At 45.7% G+C, this 24,679-nt stretch overlaps 1 protein-coding gene across 2 annotated transcripts in view; it reads right to left on the minus strand.

Moving 5' to 3' along the window:
• The window catches only part of LOC122365185 (protein tyrosine phosphatase domain-containing protein 1-like), a 29,662-nt gene continuing 4,983 nt past the window's right edge, over window positions 1-24,679 (minus strand). For both annotated transcript variants that reach the window (XM_043336178.1, XM_043336179.1), the window contains exons 4-14: window positions 23,580-23,660; window positions 15,598-15,710; window positions 14,927-15,049; window positions 13,994-14,177; window positions 12,299-12,422; window positions 11,684-11,909; window positions 8,114-8,283; window positions 7,681-7,840; window positions 4,575-4,690; window positions 1,798-1,945; window positions 1-1,012 (exon numbers count right to left, since the gene is read on the minus strand). In XM_043336178.1, the coding sequence (XP_043192113.1) occupies window positions 672-1,012; window positions 1,798-1,945; window positions 4,575-4,690; window positions 7,681-7,840; window positions 8,114-8,283; window positions 11,684-11,909; window positions 12,299-12,422; window positions 13,994-14,177; window positions 14,927-15,049; window positions 15,598-15,710; window positions 23,580-23,660 (1,786 nt within the window). In that variant the 3' untranslated portion in view covers window positions 1-671. The remainder of the gene's footprint in view (window positions 1,013-1,797; window positions 1,946-4,574; window positions 4,691-7,680; window positions 7,841-8,113; window positions 8,284-11,683; window positions 11,910-12,298; window positions 12,423-13,993; window positions 14,178-14,926; window positions 15,050-15,597; window positions 15,711-23,579; window positions 23,661-24,679) is intronic.

A 24,679-nucleotide genomic window follows, 5' to 3' on the forward strand; every position in this document is an offset into this window, starting at 1 on the left:
TACCGTCTGCCAATATTTTACAGTCAAACAATATCGGACAATAAAGTTCTCGAGCAGCACTGACTTCCTTTTAAGTCGCTAAAACGCTTGAAACGCAAAAACGATAACGTCTCCAAGCATAACATCCGGGAATAGGTACCCCTATGAAACCAATCAATCGTAAGCATTGGCAGATCCATATGAAAAACAGCGTACTTAATGCACCAAAGATAACAGTGTTCATCCGTTAATAATGAAGAAGCACTTTGCATATCATACTGAAGACCCGGCGGTATACTAGGCACGTTCACTCTGGCTCCGTGTTGAGTGCCGTCACAACTGAGCTCGGCCCTTTGTCGAACCGGATCAGCGAGCTGTAGACCCCCGGCGACCACCGTGACTGGCCCAGTATTTATACGGATGCCTGACGATCCTGCATGCACTCTGTAGTATCTCTGGCACGCCTATATAGATACCAAAATCACATTTGGATTGTGGCGATACGTACCGCTAGCGCGACACATCGGACGGCTCTTAGGATGGAAAGTCGAGTTCGAATCCCAGCACGGTACAGTTTTATCGCTGTTAATCCGTTCTCACTTATACCCGATTGTCTCTCAGGCACAGACCAAGTGGTCTACGTCTCAGGGCTACTCCGTGCGCCCCGCGCTCGCGCTCAGAGGGTGCCACGCTCAGGGATCATTTCCTGACGACGACGCGCGCGGCGGCTGCTCCTGAAGACTGTCATCGGCGGTGGGCGAGGGCGAGTGGCTCGAGCTGCTGGCTGAGCTGTGGGGTGTGTGCAGCGGCCGCATCCGCCGGCTGGCGGCTGTCTCCTCCGAGTGCGAGTGCGTGAGCGTGGCCCGCGCCAGACTGGAGTGTTTGCCGTGCGCCGACGGCTCGTCGTCCAGCGACCGGGCCGGCACGTGCGTGCCCGGCCGGGCCGTCTCCAGACTAACCAGCTCCAGGAGTGTCTCCATGAACTCGGTCAGCTTTCGCAGAGTGCCCTCTCGCATCTTGGAGTAGCCCTTACCTGCCGCAGATAGGTGTTTTGTTAGGTATACAAAAACGCCGCGGAGCACGAAGCGGCTGTCGTTAGATGACTTATAGATATTCAGTCATAAATGTTATGACTTCAATAATCTCATATTGAGACCATGGATACCAACGATATTTTTAGGAATTCTAAGAAGATTCCAGTCGCGTCATTGGAAATGCGAGGTGCGGTTCTTTCGAGCGAAACAGGACGACAGTTAAGTAGGTACTTATCCTCTCGGGCTGATATAGATCTGTCGGTTTAAATTAGTAATTGCGACACCGGTAAAGATAAACGTGGGGTTAGGATCTTGGGGAATTAACCAGATTTGAAAAATGTCGAATGAGTGCCGTTTGTTCCAAATAACCCGATGATTTCAGAACCAGATTTTCGTCCCGTTAATCGAAACAGACAACGGTCTTAGTGATCGACCAAGTCCAGGTAATAACAAGCTACACTAGCCAAAATTTTAGCTGACAATTATCATGCCTTACCTACTTGTCCATAAGTAGGCATTGTAGGCACACTTTACAAGGAATACCGTATACAATCAACCCATTTCTTATTTTAGAAGATAATGCAAGTCCCACAAATTTAAAACGATATCGCTGAATTTTAGCGACTCGTATACGGCACATCAGCTAACCGGATTTTTCCACTTACGCTCTCCAAATGGTTATCTGTCCTTGAGTGATTAAATCAACGCTGCTATGACGGCTATTAGTAAAGTAATCTTGATCTTGTAATCTTGATGACGGCGGTCCTACGGGGCGCGTGCTTACCTGCAGGCTTCAGAGTTCCCTCCACGGGAACCCCCTGCTGGGTGAGGGCTGCCGCAACTCGCAAGAGCAGGCTCTTCTGCTGGTCGGGCGTCAGCGGCTGCAGGCGCGATATGAACCGCACCAGGTACTCCACCGTGAACCGGGTGTCCTGCAACGCATGGCAGTCAACTGTAATTTTGTGTCCCGCAACTCACACCCGACCTGCGAGCCGCGTATCCCGCAACTGAGACCAGACTTCACTGCCAGCTGTCTCAGTAACCGCATGTCCGGTGGCTGATTTATAGCTGATCATGCACTTGCAGCGATCAAGTACGCCTTGCGTCATAAAAACGGAGGCATTATTTTTGCGTGCAAGTTCAATGTCATGCATTGTGGCACGGTATGGACAGCGGATGCCGGACACATCATTAGCAATGCGAGTAGTAACGAGCCAGTGATGCAAGCAATAAACACGGAGTTGATGAATTTATGACTGATGCACAAATAAAATAATGCTTCATGAGATGTAGGTATTGTTCTTAGCTGGGACGAAATGAGATCAGCCGATAACATTTGGAAGGACTCCAGGAAATAAAACTGCCTTCTACTAATTTATGATATTCTTTGTGAAATTATGGGCCCTCTTATAGTCGTCATATCAGATGCAGATACGACATCCTAATTAATAACGCATGACTTGGGTCATTTGCAATCTGCTAGACAACTAACTACAGACCGGTATCTTTATTATCACTCTGCTCAAAAATTCTGGAGAAGGTAGTGTGCGAGGACCTGCTCCGTGCATGTCTTCCTGCACTGCCTCCTTCCCAGCACGGATTTCTTCCAAAACGCTCTTGCATGAGCAACCTTACCTGTTTCTTGGAACACTGCTGGACCTCACTGACAAAGGGATCGCAAACGGACGCTATCTAAACAGATTACTCGTCAGCTTTTACCAGTGTAAGCCACAAGCTGCTTTTACACAAGCTGGAGCACTCTTTTAACATATCGGGTCTTGCACTTGGCTGGGTTGAGTCTTACCTTAGCCAGCGGTCCCAGCGTGTAGTGCTGGATGGAAAACACTCTGACTGGACTCCGGTCATCTCCGGAGTGCCGGAGGGCAGCATCTTGGGCCCCCTGCTCTTCACCTGCTTTGTCGCTGACCTCCCTAAACACATCGGGTCATCTTGCTTGTCATACGCTGACGACGTCAAAATTTTTCACCGTGTATCCTCTCCTGAGGATGCCCACGCCCTTCAGGCTGACTTGGACCGTCTCAGCCGGTGGTCAAGGACCTGGCACCTGAAGCTCAACCCGGCCAAGTGCAGGACCATCACCTTCACTCTGCGCTCATCACCTCATGTCGCTTCATACGCGCTCGACGGTCACCAGCTCGAGAGGTGTGTTAACGTGCGTGACCTTGGCATCATCTTAGATAGCAAGCTTAACTTCGCAGACCATGTTGATGCTATAGTCTCGAAGTCGAACCGCATGCTGGGCTTGCTGATGAGGAGCATGCAGGTCTCGACACGGGTGCATCGAGCGCAGTTCGACTGTGTCGCAGCCCTCACCGCCTACAAGGCTCACGTGCGTTCCGTAATGGAATACGGCTGTGTTATCTGGTCGGGTGCCGCTGTCACCCACCTGCGCCGATTAGAGCGACTACAGCACCGTTTTCTCATGTGGCTGGGCGCCCGGACACAGGCGAGATGCCCTTCACTCGACTATGCATCGCTGCTTAAACTGTTCGGCTGCGAATCAGTGAGGTCACGATTCACACAGTGTGACATCAACTACATGCGCTCCGTGTTCAGTGGTCGCTTGGACTGTCCCGACATCTTGGCCATGTTTTCTCTATCGGCACCCGGCCGTCGCACGCGCCGTCCCGAGCTCTTTCATGTGCCGCGCGGAAGAGTGGACACTGTGAAGCGAGGATTTCTGATTCGTCTTCCCCAGCACGTGAACTCGCTTGTCCACAGCAGCCCCGACGCCGATTTCTTTATGCCTAGCTGCAGGCTAAGGTCGGAGATAGCCAAATTTGCTGACGACCAGGGAACATACTTAGCCTAAGGTCACTGTTGTAGCTCCTCATGTAGCAACTAGCCGTTACCGGTTTTATTCTCATTGTCATTGTCTACGCTCATTTTTCGTCTTTTTTGTCTTTTTATTTCATCCACTGTCATTCTTGCTTATACCTACACTCTTTTAGGATTTCAGGCTATTGCCTGTGCTGTTTACTTTTAGGGGATTTCTCATGTCAGTATACTTTTAGCCTCGCTCATTAGCCAGGTGCCTATACTTGTATATTCTCTTAGGCTTTTGCTCATGTCTTCTATATTCTTAGGCTGTTGCCTGTCGGTTTACTTTTAGGTTCTTGCCATCTTGTTAATTTATTTGGATTTTGATCAGTGTTATCATTCATATTTATTTCCATCCAGTGTGTGTGAGTGGTTGTTATTGTCAGTGTGCGACTGCATCCGTAAGTGGGGCTTTGCCTGTGGACGCTATGCCAATAAATAAACAAATAAACAAACAAATAAACAACGGTACCTTCTTGTTTCTGCGGTTTTGTTTCCACGTCTCCGCTAGGAAGCAATCGGAATTGTCGGTCGTTGGTTGTGTCAGTTGTGTTTTGGAACTTTTTTAAACACTGGTAAAACTTTTTTTTCTGACATGAGCGCAGACTGCAGAGGATGAGGATATTATATATGTATTATCGAGGATGTGGCCTGTGATAATTGACAGAACCAATGCGGTAAAGATAGACTTTTCACGACGTTCCAGCGTTGCGAACATACCTTGTCCTGCTTGGTGAAGCAGTAGTCGATTTTTCCTGGCGCCAGCACTATGTATGTTAGGTATTCCTTGTCCAGTATCGGTGTCTTGAGGTGCTCCAGCCAGGTGAATAGTAAACCTGCAAAAGAAAAGTGGACAAATCTGCAGTCTTTCAATGGTGTTAGCTTTACAAACAAAACCAAGCTGATTCCAGCAAAATACGCAAACCAGCATGCTATCTGATCAAGGCTTGGCTTTAAAGTTTAGTCCTCTGCAATCAAGGGCTACTTGTATTTGCAAAAACGACTATTTGTAAACCTATGTCGTTTCGAAACCGTGTCCTTTTCGGAGACGCCAGAAGATGTTAACCCGCGCGGGGCTGGGGGGGGGGTAAATTTTACCCACCCTCTCGAATTTTTGCAATAACTCAAAAACGGCGGCGCGCAGCGCCGCCAAACTTTCAGTACCTTTTCTTACATCAATCTGACACGTTACCTGAAAATTTGAGCGAAATCCGTCGGAAAATTTTTGAGAAATTGACGTTTTAATGACGTCATGTTCGCCATTTTCGCCTCAAAAACGGCAAAATTTCAAACGCCGCTAACATCTTCATTTTTAAAGGAATCAAGACGTAACAGAAAAGATTATACGTAATTCTACTTTGTCTATCAAATGGCTATCTCGATTTTTAGAAAATTTTGGATTTTGGCCCAAATTTTTTTCTTCAAAAAACTGACTTTTTTGGGAAAATAATTATAAAATCCAAAATTTTGCGTGTATAAAAAAACGGAATATATGTCAGAGATGTGGTCTATGTGCACCTACATACCAATTTTAAGAAAAACGGGTCCAAAAATGTGGGAGTTATTAAAAATTTCATGACGTCACGACACACAAAAATTTTGAAAAATGAATTTTTTGGAAGTTCTAGACCTCGTACGGAAACAAAAATAATACCATTCGATTCGCCGTGAAAAACTGCATCAGATAGACATCTTTTTAGGCCTTACCAACCAACTTCAAAATTTGACCTCACTTGACCTGACCTTGACCTGACCTCGACCTGAAATTCATCCAGATGTGGTCAATATCACCTATTGAGTGTGCCTATTGAATTCTATGAATAAAATGACCCATAAAACATGTGTCGCACATGCCCTTTTCTATATTTTGTTTTTGGTGATCTGACCTGACCTGACCTTGACCTTGACCTCCGAATGATATTTTATGCAGCGAATTTTGTCTTGGTAGCCTAAGAACACGTTTTGGGCACGATAGGCGTTATCACAAGTGTATTCGCGGCCATTGGGGCGACGTAAGAAAAGAAGAAAACAACTTGCCTCAAGAACTTTAAATTATCAGTTAGCATGCACCTTTTCCTTGATGTGTAGATAATTTACCATTAATTTTTAGAGAAAATTGCATTTAAAATCTTCCATCTATGCTTTTTTCATTGTTTGCAAAATATGTCCTTTTACTAAGCTAGAATCACTTATTAGAAATAGTTCCCGCATCATCGTCAAGAACAATAGGGAAGGCTTGAATTGAATACAATAATCTAAACGGTTTTGTAATCTATGTGAAGACACTTCTAAAATTGCCTGTAGAAATATTGAAGGCAAAAGTTCAACTTTTTCACAAGACGGATGCCTATAAACCTATTCAACGTGTGTCAACTCAGCCGGTATTTCGCCGCCTACAGCCCAGCTTTCCCTAGTGACCGATAGAGGCGCTGCTATCGATGTCCGCCCGTGCCGCCTAACGAATCAGTCTCAGTCCATTCTTCGGCAACTACGGTGCAAGGCCGATACTGTAGAAACTTGCAATTTGTACCCTTGACCTGACCTTGACCTTGACCTCAAGGCTCAAACTTTAAATTAAAAACATGTTTTTAGTTGTTCGTGATGAGATCTTTCGATTGGCGTTTGAATTTTCCAAATCGGACCATTAGTTCGGGAGATAACAGGGGGGGGGGGGGTAAAATTTACCCACCCCCAGCCCCGCACGTTCGGCTGGAGACCCCAGCCCCGCGCGGGTTAATTACAAATTAAGATTTTGCTCTTCCCTGTTGACATCTCTCCTTTTGAACAGTAAGGAAGCGAGGAATGACACTTCCCATTGCGAGAAAGGCCTTCGACCTCACCAGAATAGGGATCAGGTCTGGTCAGAATCTAGGCCTGGTTCCATAAGCACGTCGGCACGCGATAACCTGTTACAGACCGGCGAGCGGTGACCGACATGTATACCTGTTGTTCTGTGATCTGTCACAGATAGATCTGTAATTGGTCAGTAACCAGTGACCTGTCAATGACTTGCAACCTATCACGATATGAACTATGAAGTGGGGACTGATCGGAGCTGCGATCGTTGTCCTACCCAACCGACCCAAGATCGACCCGACCCGAGCCAGTCTTGGTGTTCTCACCAATCTTTTTCACTTATCCGCTGCGCAATGGAACCAATCCAATTCCTGTAGCTCACGACGCAGCTACGAGGCAGCAATAAATTACGTTGCATTTGACATAATTTATGCAAATGGTTCATCATACAGCATCAGCGAGGAATTGGTCGTGAAACCACCCCGAGCGGTAATGTACCCGGAAAGTCGCCATTGACCGGTCGATATCCAGTGAATAAAACACGCCCCTGCCGCGAGTGGCGGCACGCTACCGAGACACACTCCTGCGGCACTGTGCCGTCCTCATAGACACTGTAAGTACCGGGGCAGCACTTCCTAGACACTACTGGAGCCGCTCCTCCCATAGACACTGCATGTGCCGCCCTCATAGACACTACTGGAGCCGCTCCTCCCATAGACACTGCACTGGGGCGGCACCTCCCATAGACACTGCACTGGGGCCGCAACTCTCAGAGACACTGCACTGGGGCGCCCCCATAGACGCTACTGGAGCCGCTCCTCCCATAGACACTGCGCTTGGGATCGTACCTCCCTTGTAAAGACTGCACTGGGGATTGTATGCTGTCCTACATACTTGCACGACGAAATTGTGTGGCGATATTTCGCAAATGAGATTTCAAGTGTCAAAATAAGCCGTTCTATAACGCCATCAAAGCTCACACAAAGAGCCCACTTACACCTGCCGGTAAGCACCTCATTCAGCTGCTCACCAGTGAGAACCTTGAGGTCCGTCTCGGTGCCGAGCTTCTCCCAGGCTGACTGGCGGATGTTGAGCTCCAATCGGAAGCTCTTGATGCGTTTGTTGAACTCGGGACCGAGGAGGGCGTGGTCCACCAGCAGCGCGTCGTAAATGGCGGTTACCGGTACCCTCTGAAAGTATAGATACCGTCAGGTCAGGTCAGGTCTGGTCAGGTCAATGCAGGTTGAAGCCAAGCGCTGAGTTTACCGCGACATAAGGACAACGGCGTCATGCGGGTTTCTGGCTCAAAACAATTCAGGGAACACAAACGCACATATCGATAAAATACATTACAGAGCCTACATACGAGTATTTCAGAGCCATCTTTCCTGAAAACCTGCATATATTCCCTTTTCCGCAGTCAGCTATAAGCCGTCTCATGCCCGCAGCAGCGGCCTCCCTACCTGGATCTGTTCGTCCTCGGCCGCCTTGCGCAGGTCCACCTGCGACATCATCTCGTGGTAGACGTCGTTCTGCGCCAGACTCTGGTTGTGGATGCCGTCATCGAGCACCGAGTCCAGACTGGTGTCATCCACAGTCGACCCGAGCCGCGAGCCGTTCAGACTGTCCGAACCTGCGCGGAACCGAAAAGTGTCAATTGGGGCAGTATGTTTCAGTGGCGAGTGTTGAGGTAATGCTATTACGTTATGTCTTGTAAACGACGATCACCGAACGATAGTTTCATAAGTAATGGACGGATTAAAAGAGTTAAGAGCTTTGCGCCTGAAGATTGAGGCTACGTTGGACACTTACAGACCTGAGCCACTAACTGAAGGAAACTTCTGGAGAAAACACGATTATTTGCACAAATTTAACACCGGGGAAATACCCCACTAATCTCAAGCTAAATGCCGGGCTTCGCATCTGCGACTATCTTTCTGCGATAAAGGACCGAAATAATTTTCATTACATAACATTCATACTTCTGCGACACCGACGCAGCAAGAAACGCCTGATACGCTAGTGAGCGGTTCGCCCATGCGGAGATGGGCGGATTTCGCCCAAGGTGATGCCGGCTCGCCCTTGTACAGACGTGTTCGAATGAGATTAACAGTTCATGTTAGTGTTAGTCACCAAAAGAGGATAAAAAGTGACCGCGACAAGGACAGTTAGGCCGTCACATTTTAAGTCACAAAGGGGGTTTTTGGTTTGACAGGTGAACGGGACGACACGGTGTTGTGTGTGAATTGTGTCATATTCAGGGCCCAATCTTATAAACGCCGTGAAAGGGATATGGCAGCACTCTAAGGCTGGATATATAGTACGCAATCTTATAAAACTCTGTGAAATCGAAAACACGGCACGCTCTTTACGGTATTGGTAGCCGCTGGTTTTGAGGATGCTGTAGAGTGATTTTAACCGTGAGCAGCTGTGCACATCTCAAAACACCGACAATCATCAGCTGATTGCGGTTTCAGCGGCGTCCATTTCACGCCAGAATTTGTGGCGTACTTTGACGAGCTTCTCAAGACAGTTTAATTGATTCAAGATAAATTCCAATTCATTTTATGATACAAGTATGCAATATTTTACATTATGATATTTTTAAGATTAAAACATCCTCCATATATTAACTCATGATTTATTATAATGATGCTTATTATACAGACAATGATCAATTTCAAAATATGTATTTCCAGGAACTAAATGCACACTAAAACACATAAAAACGAATGTTCATCGTTATATGGCTTTTTTCAAATTAAAAGGGGATTTTAAAGAGGATTTTAGCACCAGTAACCGTCTTAGATTTTCGGCAGACACCGCATTATAGAATCGGTATGGGTCTTTAGCCTATTCTGACGTCTCACGTATGACACAAAAAAAAAACGGACACTTCATGGCTTCTGATAAGATATTTAGATTAATGATGATATACCTTAGTTTGTCAAAAAAAAAATGTAAATGCCTACTCACTATTCGTATTTCCTCACTTTCTGTCTGGCACAGTTACTGATCAGTGATCAATCTGTTGTTTCTCTTTCTGCATCTCGATCTGACTTCTGAACCAAGTATTTTTCTTGATAGGTATAGCTTTGATATGTAGACTGCGTACTTCAATCTTTTGAGGAATTGCTTTTTAGCTTTAGGTTAGGTAATAGGTACCTATGCTTGAATAAGAAGGAAAATAAGCTGCAACTTGACCAATTCAGTTCATGTACGTAGTCTTTGAATTTTAGTAGTTTATCTTCAAGAAGGAAAATGTCAAGAGCTTATGACAAGAAGGAAAATAAGCTATATCTTGAATTGATCCAGTTAATGTACTCCTGATGCTCAAATTGTAGGAGCTTCATTGTCAACGGCATTACTTAAATTACTGAAACAGTAGCCGAGCTATAATTAAATGACTATTTAAATAATTCTTTAACAAATTTATTGCAATGCCTTAACAGCAAATAAATGCAAATGATAAGTAGAAGAAACACTTTATTCACTCGAATTTCTGAGCGCGAGAATGCCCTCGCTGAAATTTATTTGGTCGGCAATCCACTTTTCAGGAGAATTCTTCAAGCATGTTTGTGTTTTCCATAGTTTGCTATCACGTTTTCCATAAATAACTCATTCATTACACATATGTGTGTCTCTAAAAGAAATAAATGCCCAATAAAAATTAAAACACATAACTTTTGCTGTTCGCAAACAGTACGCATAATTTCCAATAGCGACGGCGACAAGACATTGACCAATCACGTTGCGTGTTTCCTGCTGGCGTTGATTTGTACTGTGGGCAAAATGGCGTGAATAGAATTACCATACTATTCTCTTTATAAGATTGCGTGAATAGGGTGCCGTAAATAGAGTGGGGTGGAATGATAGTACGCCATTTGGTAGCACAACCTTTATAAGATTGGGCCCTGGTGTGAAATCGAAGTCTCACATCATATACCAACTCAGTGTGTGTAGTGCTCTCAGTGAGGTTCGACCGTGTGGCGAGGGAATGAGTTTGCAGTAATGTGCAAAATTATCTACATACCGATTATTTGGAGCCCCTGCTACAGCTGCAATCGGTTTGATTTCCGATAAAATATATCTTTGCAACAAGTGCATGCCTGCTCAGCGAACAATGGCATTTTGAAGATGAAATAGATGCTTCAAAATAATTTAGCTAGACATGGAACTGGTTTCTTTCAGCCCATCACACCTTTAATCTAGAAATCCTTGCATCAGTGCTTCTGAATTTGCAGCTTGTCACTTATCTAAATGCATCGACTTAAACAGGTGAAAAAAATCGGTGGGCAATAAACAGGTTAATCACGCCATATATAAAAAGGCGAAAGGCCATCTTAATTAGCAACTGGCAAGGTGAAGAAATCAACGACATTTTCCTTAGATAATCCCAGCATGTGACCTATTGCCAGCAGTTCTTTTTCTAGTGATGCGGTTAAGTGGACCTCGCTCTTTCGCAGTAAGCTCCTGTGATTGCCCTCAATACCAAGCGATCATCGTGGCTCAATCTATGTTCTAATATAACCACCCGGTTCAGAGCGCCCATACAAATCTCATCGATCTAAGGCTAATCGTCGCTCGTGACTCTGCATACCGTTCGTTTCGTGACTCCCACACGCGCGCCAGCAGATGCCCTCGCCACGATGTCACGCACGCTTCCATGGCGGCGTTGTCTCACCGAAACGGGACTGCGGTATAGGATCTACAGGATCTCCATCGGCACTTGGACGATGTGAAGAATGGCTCCTACCGGAGTGTCTTACCTTGCGGTATGAGCCCATTGGTTACTTTCTCGAGGAATGGGATCTAGCTGGTCTAGAGACATGGTCTTCCGCTTTGTCGGTTGTGTTTTATCGTAAAGAATGAACTTAACACTTTGTCTCTCCATGTGTCTCCCCACACAGGTCACCCGCTGTGTCTACTGTACGTCTCATCGTCAGAAATGGACTTAACACTGTGCTTCGCTTTGAGATACGCTCCCTCAGTATGTCTCAGGTCATGAGACACAGCCCCCCGTCGTATCTCACCGTGCGGTACGGGCGAGTCTGACGGGCTGGTGACGGGCATCGTGCTCATCTGCGAGTAGCTGAGAGTGCTGGCCGTCTCTCCCTGCAGACGAGCGGCGATGAAGAACGCCGTGAAGCTCGGCGAACCGACCCGGTAGTCGGGAGCCGCGCTGAACAGACCCCCGGACCGCGAGCGGGACACGGGCTCGCAGAGACGCACCAGCCGCTCACAGAGAACGTAAACCAGCTGGGGGTGGAGGGGTGGTGGAGGTCAGGCGCCGCATCGCGGTGGATGGTTCATGGCCCAATATTTTGAATGCTGTGGAATGGAGTTAGCAGCTTTGTCTGATGTTCAGCTACAGAAAACGGCTATTAAATGCAGAATGGTTGGTACGCATTTCATTCAATCGAATATTGACAGTGGATGGAATCGTTTTGTTTACTCAGATACGGTCGTCACAAATAACAATTCTTCTCTGCACGTGAAGCTTTTTGGTATCTGATACTCGTCATGACCACTGATGAACTTGACCTAACCGAAAACATTATTATTTAGGTATCACATGATTATCATGCAAACATTATAATGCTGACCGGATTTTTGTTGCTTTTTCATTTTATTTGTCCGCGTTTCACCTTGGGTATGTGACGCAGCACTCGTGCCTCATAGCCGTGTAGGACGTGCCTCTGGCGACTCAGACACTGGGCCAGTGTGAACTCCGGGTGCTCCTTCTTCTTGTCCCGGTCCTTCACCAGCTCCCTACGCCATTGTCATAAGAAAGACGTTAAAAATTCGGTCACCTCTAGAATCAGCAGTCAATGTTCATAAATGTTTAATGGAATCAGCTAAATGAGCAAGTCTTAAAGGTAGTGTGCCAGCTTTCCTGGACCATATGGAGTTAATGACCCGGATAAGGAGAACCGGATTTTTAGAACTTATCCATACCTTCAAAACTTATGGAAACGTCTTAAATTCTTCAAATTTTGAGTACCCCAGTGCGAAATTCGCCCCGACGGGTTGTCGGTCGTACCTACCCCAACCACATTTCACACCACTATGAACAATAAATGCACACACTAAAATCGCTATTACCGATAGGCTCATCCAATCAAGTTTCGATAAACCCGTTCATCATCATCTCCTGCGGTTTCGAACACGCCTGTTAGGTGGCTTCTGATGCTCGTCGAGGTCGGAATTTCCAAATACGCGTGGTGCGTCGGGCCGCGCGCTCTGACTTCGGCCAAGAAAAATGCGTCAGCTGATCATTGTCATTTCTGCCACTTGCGTGTGGTGTAATGTGGTCATAACTTAAGAGACGGCTGTTTCATATCAATTATTTTACATAAAATCATATTTCAAACCACAAATTAATGTTCGACAGCCAAATTTAAGAAACAATACCAATACAGGCTTACAGTTTAAGGCTCGACATTGTGTTGTCTACGATTAGACAGCTGATAACTCATTCCCGTACGTCGTATGGTCGTAACACTATAATGACCTTTGCTTATTGTCACAAGTGCGCCGCATTCGCGATTGTTGCCCGACGCCTGTTTGCAGGTGAGCCCACTACAGTTGTTATACATATCTAAAAACCGATAAACTTTTAGGCGAAAAAGGCACTATTCCAGGCCCATTTTTGATTTTTTTTTGCGATATTAGGTAAAAACAGAAGCTTCTTATCCTAGGAAAAATAAAACGGGAGATCTTTCAAAGGTGGCACACTACCTTTAAATGCGAATAAAAACTGGCCCTAAAAGCTAGCCCTATAGGCATACACTTGGATCGATGGGCAGTTACTCGAAAATAAGCTCTTCTTGGCAAAACGTTTCCGGTAAAACGTTAATCAGCTCAACGAAATAGCGAGGCGCTTGACTGTCAAGGACATTTTGTTAGAGCCACCAAAGGGATTAGAAGTGCGTAAATCTTCGAATTATTTCCCGATAGCTTCTTTTAGTGTTGAATAAGATGCAATGAGCTGAGGGATGTCACGAACGGTTTACGCAGAACAGTATCACGAAATTCACTACAAATCTTTTCCGCTTTACCCGTAAGCTCGTAACCCATGTAACGACGGTCACTGAGTAAAATTAATTAAACAATGTTACGGAAGCGAGAATGAATGAAAGTTCTCTAATATTTTTTATTTTATTTTTTGCTCTTTCTGTATTATTTGCTTATCAATTCAAGCTTCTACTTCGGATTCCGGACGTAACCTCCTTGTTAGAAAAGACGGTCATCTGTCAGATGACAGGACGTTAGATAAGACGGACATCTGTGAGATGTGGACCCTTTTGTTGGAGAAGACGAGCTTTGAGTTGTGGACGTACTTGTTTGAGAAGACGACCAGCTGTGGAAGGATGAACTGCTCGAACTCTTGCACGGCCAGGATCTGTCCCCTGGTCTGCACGGCGTTCGGCCGCTTCAACCTCACGTAGCGGATGGCGTCGTTGGCCTTCACCCTGAGCCAGTAGACCAGGTAGCAGGCGATGATGACGCCCGTCCGGCCCAGACCTGCAGGAAGAGGCTATCAGCTGGCGCAGTAGCTGGCGGACTATAACACGTCGCAGTTGCGTGGCAAATAACTGCAAGGTAATCCAAGCGTAGATAACATCGGAAATGTCAGCCGTTGACTCGGAAAATATTAATATCTCGCTATTTTGCATGTCTTTTCTTTTAACGAAAAAAGTCCAGCAGGCACCAGCACCCAGTGACAAAGAAGCCATGCTTATAGCCCTTACTGCCAGCTGGTGCTTTCCCCAGTCCCACTGCTGACTATATAGGTATTTGTGTATGTGGCATGACGCTCACGGGCCACAGCGTCGCAGAAACGGTCAGCGGCGACCACCAGTCGCCAACGACTTCGATTTATCGACCCCACCAGCTCTGGCGAGCACTAAGGACCTCAACAAGGGCCCGCGCGCGCACCGACCGCCCTGCACAAACAACCCGAATTGGACGGATGTCCCGCGTGCCTGCTGCTAACCAGCTGGCCAGCAGAATAGGCGCTGGAAACGGGGCAGGGTGTGGTATAAATATGGAAGGTCTCATAGTGGACGGTAAAGTGGGACTGGTTTCACCATTGGCGCTACTCACGGGACGGATGTTCAGATATTTGCAGATGATTGTAAAGTGGATGTGAACTGTGATGTGCTGGTAGGTATTACGGTGATGTGGGTTGCGAGTACCATTGGGTTGATGGAGACACATCTAGTTATATGACAAGCAAACGTGGGCATGATCCCCACCAGCGCACAGCTAACCTGCATGACAATGAATGGCCACTTTTCCCTGGGTGAGTGCAAATGCTAGCACTTTGGTGATGTCCAAAATGCCCGCTAGCGACGGCTCGCCGTAGTCCTTCCATCCAAAATTGTAGAAAAACACTGAAACAAAATGGAGCGCTTGTGAAGTCAAAGCGAAGGTAAATGGCGGTCAAAGTCTAGCGGACGGCTATCATATTACGCATGGAATTGGCTCCAGATATGTCACTCAATTAAGTTACAAAATATTTTACTCTCCACATGAAGATCTCTAAGCCAACTGTCACATCTCTGCACCTTCTCCAATGTAAATTACGAAGTGACGGACTCTTCCGGACTGAACCTCGCTACCCTCCGTGCGGCTAGCCCTGCGTGACACTTATAGATTGATAGTTGATGATTGTGTGATGCGATGATGACCTGCCAATAAAATTAAACGGTGAACTGATTTTCGATGGATTAAATACCAGTTGCATACCAAACTTGGGAACTTAATAAGCCGGCAGCAAAATGGCAACAGCCTATTCGACTTCACAGAAAAGCGACCACAAAAGTAGTACTAAAAAGCGTCATACATGGATCCTAACAATATAAAAATGATAGCGACCACTGAAACTATTCGTTGAATCATCGATCTATCACCGTGACAGCCATTTAGTCGACCCACATACCGTCATTGGTCATGAAAATATTGGGGTCGTATGTGAAGCCGCTCTGTTCAATAGTGCCACAGTGGGAGTGCTCGCCGGGTAGCTGAAGGTTGACCAAAGACCGGATCCCCAGCCTGCGGGCAGAGAGGTCAGCATCAGGTCAGTGCAGTGGTCCGTGGAAGGCGTGAAAATGGGGAGGAGGTCAGTCTTTGGTAGTGGCGATGGGAAAGCAAATGGGAAATGAGCGTTGGGAGAGGGTAAATGGTATGACACTATAGTTGAGTCAGTTTTTGGGAGAGAATGAAGGACTCCGGGTCAAATCCATAGCACAGTCGACTGGAGGTAAGCGTCAGGCCAGAGAACAGACATCAATGCAGCTCAGCGGACCCATATCATTCTGAAGCTGCTCATCAGAGCAGCACGGCCTAGAACAAGACAGACACCGTAGAATTGCAACGGCGCAACACGTATAAACGTTGGGATGAGTGATATAGTTAACGTTTATCTTACTTAAGACGAAATAGTTGTGGATGGGTTCAGGACTAAATATTCTGTATTTGTTTGCTCATAGAACATAATCATGATTGTAAGACAGGCCCATTTTCGGTTTACGTTATTTCTTACGTACGCACATGCCTACGTACATTCGTGTGTAAGAGTCAGGCCCTAAAACTCGGCGATTTAAGCTGAGCCAGCTAGTCCCTGAACCAAGCTCATCAGGCATGATTCGGAAGAACGAATATCAAAAATTTAATTGCTTTTAATAAAAACGTTGTATAAGGCTAGATATTCGCAAATCGTGATCGGTCATGGCTTTTTATTGCATAAGTAGGCACTAGGCAGCCGCATTATGCGGAAACATCAACTTTTTAACATCCTGTTTCAAGATTAAACATGTATGATGAATGTTTCGAACACACCCTTGACATGTTTTAGCCATGCATTTGCACTAAATCCCTCCCACTCTGATTTTTGCTAATCTATCACCGTTACATTGTCAGACGAAAAGAAACGAGGCGGTTGCAGCCTAGTCCCTAATCTGTTCCGATACCATCGGCGGCGACTGTGAGCGGGCGGGCTGTGCCTATCGGACAAACCGGAGACATATGTCAGACGAGCTGTGGCCCCGCTAACCAGAAAACCAGACACCCAACTGGGATGGGGCTGATTTCGGCGGACGGTGTCCCTTAGCACTGACTTATCATATATGCACTGCAAAGTCTGCAATATCGTAGAAATTCTTGAAGTTATTAAGCTAAGAGTTAGGTACATGAAATCGGCAATACCTATATATCTATAACGATTTAATTATTAGCTTAACTTCATCCTATTTTTGATAAAGACTGTGGCTATGACTGTGACTATGACTGGCATAAACCCCAAATAATGCGAGTTATGTGCTTTTGACTAAAATTCTGTCAGAACTGCAATAGGTATCGCTATTCTTTTGCATGGGACAAACATCAGTAGTAATGCCCTAGCCCTATAGTCGGCCGAGGGGGTGCCGCCCCCTAGTTTTTTTTTCGCGATAGCTCCAAGCACGCCAGCGATAGAGGACTGAAACTTGGTATACCTGACCTTTGATCCAAGACGTGTCTTCTGACACCAGCCTCATTTCCAGGTCAGGTAAGGCCCCTCTATGACGTCATAAGTGAACCTCTGCACGGTCCTCAGATGTCGCAACTTCGCAACGCCCTCAGCGCCAGAGGAACTTTCACAGGGAGATGAAATTTACAGGATGTAGTATCTTCTAGAGGTCTCACAGCCTGCATATCTCGGATTTTTCCTAAAGGTCACATAAGGTCAGGTCGGTCACGTGACCTCACCATTATATCCCTCGCCCTGTAAGGGAGGGGGGGGGGGGTCCATGCGACCTCCCTGAGTTTTTTTTTGCGATGGGCACCGAACCATTACGCGTATCGTGCTGAAATTTTCCATAGCATATGGGGCAGGCCTTGCGCAACTTTTGATAAAAACGTTATTTTCGGGTCATGTTAGGTCACCGAGCTATGACGTCATAAAAGGTTCAACCTCCGACCGTTTTTGACAGAAATCGTACATTCCGCGTAACTGGACGTGACCTCATCGACAAGAACGAAACTGTTTCGTGTGGTTTATGTCAGATTTTGACAGGACGTGAATCTTTGCATTGTATAATATTGACCTTTCTAGGGTCAACCAAGGTCAATGACCTCGCATGTTCACACGATGACTTCTGTGATATGAGCTGTGTTTAGTGGGGTTTCTTGAGGTCCTGAATCCGAATCCGTGGTTCAGTTTTCACCTAAACGCCTTCAAAACTGTTCCTTGACCTTAACAAGGTCAATCAAGGTCAATTAGGACCGTCCTCGTCGGCGGTGGGTATGACCTCCCGTGTTCCCGGAGACTACGTCACGCCAGTAATGCTGAAATGCGGTCAACTATACATCATTTTGTAGCTTATTTGTTGAGAAACAAGGCCGTAAAAGTTCCATGTCGCTATCTTTCATAGATTTGCCAATATTGGCTAAGTAACTTGGAAAATTATAGCTTTTCCCTGAAATTTGACCTTTGACCTGTCATAACTGGGTCAAATATTGACCTAGGGTCGAAACTATTACTACCAATCGCGAGTACCCGTTGAGAGCAATCGTTTTGGTTGCGAAGCACTACGACGCTTAGTTTCGAAACGCCAGGGGGGGAGGTCGCATCGACTCCCTCCCCTGCCAGGCCGCGTTTTGAAAAAGGCCGTGCCAGGGGGAGGGTTATGTCACTGGGGGAAAATGAAAACTGCTATTCTAGCGCCGGGAACAATCTCAAACCATCACAATCACGCGGAATCTTTTTCCACTCCTTGATTGGTTCGAATCTTCAATTTTGCATCGCTGACCCAGGGTGATGTTAGTAATGACGTCACTTGGGTCAGTTTTTCGTCAATAACTCCCGATAAAATTGAGCTAGCAAGTCGGGAAAGCCACCAACGGACTCAGCCACCAAGGACCTGCAGGATCGAATGATATGCTAATGCAGCATGACATCCTACGACCAACTTCGTGACCTGGGAGCGCTAACCTGACCTTGACCTGAGGTCAACACCTCAAGTTGACCTCACCCGAACAAAAAGTATACCATTCGACGCACCTGAACAAGGAAAACACGATTATGTCAAAATCGCGGCTCTACGACCGTTTTTTGCGAAGTTATTTATGAAAAACTTAACCTGTGCCTTGGGTCACTTAACCTGACCTCAGAGATGACCAATTGACCTGAGACCATAAAATTGGTTACCAGTCGCTGCGTCTAGTAACGGCAGGCACACGCTTTTCCGCCACACTCTAGCTCCATCAGGGGCGAAACGGTGGGGGGGGGGGTCGTACCAACCAACCCCCCTCGGCCGGCGCGTATGTAGAAAGCCAATGGATCCGGCGAGGGCCAGCTGTTGAATAAAACATGGCGAGGGAGATAACTGTATGTAGTGGATGTTATTGCTTCAATAGTGCATACTGTCCTCCCTTAATCCCATTTTTGTTTCACAAACGCGGTCACGAGGATGAATGGGCTTTATACGTCATTTTATCTTAGACTTGTCTCTAATTGCACAACTTTATGCGTCATTTGCATAATCACTCATATCACAGAAAAATGCTGATTACTTGATTACCATAAATATCCCATATCTGATACCTACCCAACCTAAGTTGACATTGACCCACATAATGGGGCATTAAAGACGCTTACGTCTTATGCTGAGACACCTAAAGACGCTGAAGATTTCAACTATGTATAAGTCTCTCTAATGTATACATTTGCGCCAGTATCGTTCTGCAGCGTAAAGTGTCGTAAATATGTTTTATTTTTGGTTGAACATAATTGATCTTTTTTCTTTCTCATCAAAACTTCTTGGTCTGTTAAGAGTTTATCACAATTTTTCATTTGCAATCATTTAAGCATTATCTCTTTATATTAAGAATTTGGCAAATAAAAATAAAAAGAAATATGCACAGTAATACGGCATATCGTAAAGAAATCAGTGCACTAATGTTTGTAATTTAATGTCGCTCTACAAAAGCCAAAATCCCGTCAACGGTTAATGCTGAGATTCATCGATTAATAATGACTGATGCTGGCCTGGCCTGGCTGGCAACACTGCAGTGAGTATATCCTTGAAACCCCTGACCTAAATGTATCCAAGCCTTTTGTGCGTCATGAAATCAGTTTAGCCCTCAGGATATACCGGAACCGGCGGATTAACAAGAGCATATACTTGTTAGTAGCACAAGACCACACGCAACTAGGACAAAAAGATATGCGGGTAAGTCTGGTTATTGCAAGGTTCTAAGGACAAAAATGGGTGCGGTTCCCATCTTGATGCTTTTTGAAGGTCACAGCCCAAAAGAAAAGCTTGTGTTATCCACGCAACATTATCTGGAGCATAAATCTCGTAATTACTCGTCCGTTGTTCTCATTTCTCCGGGATCGCTGTTCATGCAATTTACAAATGCAGTGTGGCCTGTGGGTACTCCGCGAATATATCTACAATCGTTGTACTTGTAAGAATGATAGCCTATCTCTCTTGAGTTTCTTGGTTTATGAATATAAATTGCGATTTCAAAAGAAAACATCTTTTCGCGAAGCTTTTGGCAATGCACCATCAGCTCAAAACATATTCCATCAAGCATATTCAACTTCAAGACTATACCGGCTACTTAGCGCTGGTTATGGATAGCATCAGTTATGGAAATCGAGAAAATCGCATGGTGTTTTCATTGCAGGTGGAAGGCAACAACTGTTCCAGAGGTGGAAGGCTGCTTCTAGTTTCTAAAGCAAAACGATTCTCGGCTTAAAAACAATATTGAAATACATTTCTAGGTGCACCTTCTTTGTGTCTATCGTTATCAGGAACAAGTCCGCTCACCAGCTTATAAACGCCAAGAAACTTTCCAATTTGTTACATTGGATAATGGATAAGCTACAAGTCATTTATGCCTGGTGCTAAGCCTGTTCCGTATAGCTCAGTTGGTAGAGCAACGGACTACCGGTAGTGAGAGCCCGGGTTCGAGTCGCTCCGGCGCTCGATATTTGAAACTTCTGACGAGGATGGTCTGCGGTTGGTGGGACGGGAGCAGCCGCAGCCAGTTGAAGTCAGCTGAGTGGGACAGGCCGTGTCCGGCTTTGAAGGGCACGTTAAAGGTAGTGTGCCACCTTCCAATGATTTCCCATGTATTTTTCCTAGGATAAGAAGCTTCTGTTTTTACCTAATATCGTAAAAAAATCACAAATGGGCCTAAAATAGTGTTTTTTTTTCGCCTAAAAGTTTATCGGTTTTTCGATATGTATAACAACTGTAGTGAGCTGACCTGCAAACAGGCGTCGGCAACAATCGCGAATGCGGCGCACATGTGACAATAAGCAAAGGTCATTATAGAGTTACGACGTACGGGAATGATTTATCAGCTGTCTAATCGTAGACAACACAATGTCGAATTTAAACTGTAAGCCTGTATTGGTATTGTTTCTTTTAATTTGGCTGTCGAACATTAATTTATGGTTTGAAATATTATTTTATGTAAAATAACTGATATGAAACAGCCGTCTCTAAAGTTATGACCCCATCTCACCACATGAAAGTGGCAGAAATGACAATGATCAGCTGACACATTTTTCTTGGCCGAAGTCAGAGCGCGCGGCCCGACGCACCACCACCGCTCCACAAAGTATGAGCAGAAGCCGCACCCAAAGCTAGGGTCCCGGTAACGTGAGGTAGCCGAGTCGGGGCAGCGTGCGCTGACCCAAGCCGGGGCTGCGGCTTTGGGCGCGGTCTACCGCATCCCCGCGGGCAGCCCCGGGCTATCACATGACACCGGGAGGACGCGCGGCCCCGGCTTGGGTCAGCGCACGCTGCCCCGACTCGGCTACCTCACGTTACCGGGGCCCTGGCTTTGGGCGCGGTCTACCGCACCACCTATCAGGCGTGTTCGAAACCGCAGGAGATGATGATTAACGGGTTTATCGAAACTTGATTGGATGAGCCTATCGGTAATAGCGATTTCAGTGTGTGCATTTATTGTTCATAGTGGTGTGAAATGTGGTTGGGGTACGACCGACAACCCGTTGGGGCGAATTTCGCACTGGGGTACTCAAAATTTGAAGAATTTAAGACGTTTCCATGAGTTTTGAAGGTATGGATAAGTTCTAAAAATCCGGTTCTCCTTATCTGGGCCATTACCTCCATACGGTCCAGGAAAGCTGGCACACTACCTTTAAACTTTGGCATCTAAATTCTCCCCGTTACCCGGAATTGCGCGATCGGGCGGTAGGAGTCGGGGTCTACGCAACAAGCTCTGCTTAGCGTGGGCCTCGGCTCTGTCAATCCGTCCATTCAAACATTCGAACTAAATTTATAATAAAGTACATAACAGGTTTGATGGTGCGCTTCCGATAGTTACGCTCTAAAGCACAATATCACCAGTGCTGCCTTGCAATATTGAATATTGAAGGCTGTGCCGAATCGATGGCCAGACTTTACCCTGTACTCTGACCTTTGAGGCTTACGGTGCGGGGTGCTGTTCAAGCTGCTAGAAAAAACGGGGTGTTCTTTTCACTTGCGCAATGGACTCTGGTATCTTCTCATTTTTCAAAGGTCTATTTTTCATCCGTTTTAGTAGCTAGAAATGTAACGTATTAGGTATGAATTTTTTTCTAGATTAGCTGCATTTGAAGATAAGTGAGAAAATGTTCTCATTCTATATTAAGTTAGCTCCTAATAACATAAAGACAATGTTACGCAATAACTGTGGTCGGCCCAGATCTAATCAATACAGGGATTTCACCCATCATGTATGTCAGCACCCCATGCGGCCGTATACGCCATACCATACCCTTTTAATCCTGATTGGGCACTACTGAGCCTGTGTTAATCCCACACGGACGCATGGCACGCAAATGGGTAATTTCCCGGGCACAAATAAACTATGCAAACGAGGCCTTCCAGCCACCAGGCACGCCACTGTTGTAACGACAAAACAAAACTGGCCTTGGACTATCGGATGCTTCGTCTTCCCCAGCTCTTGGGGGTTACAGGCCACTCAAGCAGTGACGTGCTTAGTATCACATATAAGTGAATTTATTAGACGAAAAGTTTATTAGAAGTTTGCTTTTATGAGCAATAGAACAAATGGAACTTCATTCTTATTCCATTTCTTTCGGACGTAGCAAATCGACCAAAACCGGATGCCCCTTCAAAGTGGCAATATGCATCTCATACAGATACATTGAAAATATGCTGAAACACTGGCCTTATGCGGGAACATAACGGTGTTCTAAGTTCATATCCAAATGCCACCTATCTCATCTACATATATTAAAATACCTTTGTTCATTTTTTAATGCATCCCCAATGCCCAATGTTCACAACTTTATTCTGCACAAAACTAAGCGCTCTAATTTTGCTTCTGCCTGAATCGCCAAAATAAATATGTTAAATCGATACGACTTTATTAGATAACGTTTGACATGACCTGAAAGAATGTGAGCTGGCCAGATCATCCCGTACACGTCATGCTGAATCCGTGTACGCCATAAATTTATATCTTGTCGACCAGTCTCCGTCGCACTTCTGTCACAGTTGAGCGATCCCCAGTCTAGCCGGATGTCGGGCTGGACAGACCGGGGAATCCCATGGATTCCGTCAGTGGACAGGCTTGGGGTTTTAGAATCACCAAATGATTAAGAGAAATCCGCCTCCGGGATTTGATTGGATGGAATGGCGAAGTAGGCTAGGTATAATAAAGGATGTTTAACGGCTGTTGGTAATTGTGACCGACACTGGCATTCGGCCATCCCCGACTGAACAGCTGCAATGCAATTCCACCTTTGGCCACCAGTTCAAGGGACAGTTACTTACAAGTTCGAGGAAAACTTAACAATAGTCGCTACTCGCTGGCAAACTGCTCAGGCCAGCTTTGCCTTTAGAGACAAATTCAGATGTGACAAGGATGCACACATTTATAGACCGGGGTGCTTACCGTCGGAAGTGCTCGATTGTGCTCTTTTCTCTGATTGTCTTGGTGTTCGGCCTCGCCATCGCCAAAATGTCGTCCGTGATCCTGAAATAAAACACAAACATCGCTGGTAAAATGGGCGCGGACAAGGGCGGTCCGAGCGTTCATGGTGATCCATAACTAGCCCTGCTTAGCATGACACCTGGGCCTACAGTCAACCACCCACACAACCAAAGACCCAATAAAAAATATTAGATGTATAGTTAGCACAGACGAGCTTTAGACATGCTTGCGTTGCAAACATCCCTGACCTTTGCGCTGCAGAAGAGTTTCATTCGCTAAGCACTGACGCGACACTGTAGAAATAAAATAATGGAAAGAGACAGGTGGAAACATTGGAAACGACCTTCAGTAAGTGTCCGTTTCTGACCGATTCACCTCCGTGGTGAATCCGGGTGTAGATCAAACCAGGCGTGATGATCAGCTTGTTGATAAGCCGTGAAAACTTTTGAAGCGATGCAATGCTACCCGATCGCAGACACTGTCTTAACACATGTCTACACCCAATAACATTAGTGATCTGCAAGATCCGTGACATGCCATATCCGGTGTAAGGTTACCCAATCTATCGTACCACTACTTTTAACTCGTTCTCACTTATAACAACTTCCTAGACTTCTGTCGTGACCGCTATGGTCAAGTATGATGTAATACCAATTTTGATAAAGAAATGCACAGTTGACAGTGGAATGCTTCTTTTTCTAACATGACTGTGACATAAATTCTCCTTTTGATTAAAATAAAAGAACGTTTTAAGTGTGAACAAGTCTGGTAATCAACTTTGCTCAAAATACAGATCTTCTCTCCAAAAGTTATTGGCATCAATTAAGGTGAAAACCACTCTTTTCATTTAAAAGACAATTTGTCATCTAAATTTCTTAAGCCCTAAGCAAAAGTTAGCGATAACCGAAGGCCTGGGTTAAGAACGCTATAAGGAGACTGTAGCGGGGCTCAATCGAATGCCGGTGTTTTGTCTGCAAACAAATGCCCAGCCATGCTACCAAGAGACGAAGAGCAACAGTTTGAGAGGACATGACTTGACACGATGACTATTGAAGCGTTGT

The sequence above is a fragment of the Amphibalanus amphitrite genome, unplaced genomic scaffold (assembly GCF_019059575.1).
Source record: "Amphibalanus amphitrite isolate SeventyFive unplaced genomic scaffold, NRLGWU_Aamphi_draft 000720F_arrow, whole genome shotgun sequence".
In the NCBI taxonomy this organism is placed as follows: Eukaryota; Metazoa; Arthropoda; class Thecostraca; order Balanomorpha; family Balanidae; genus Amphibalanus; species Amphibalanus amphitrite.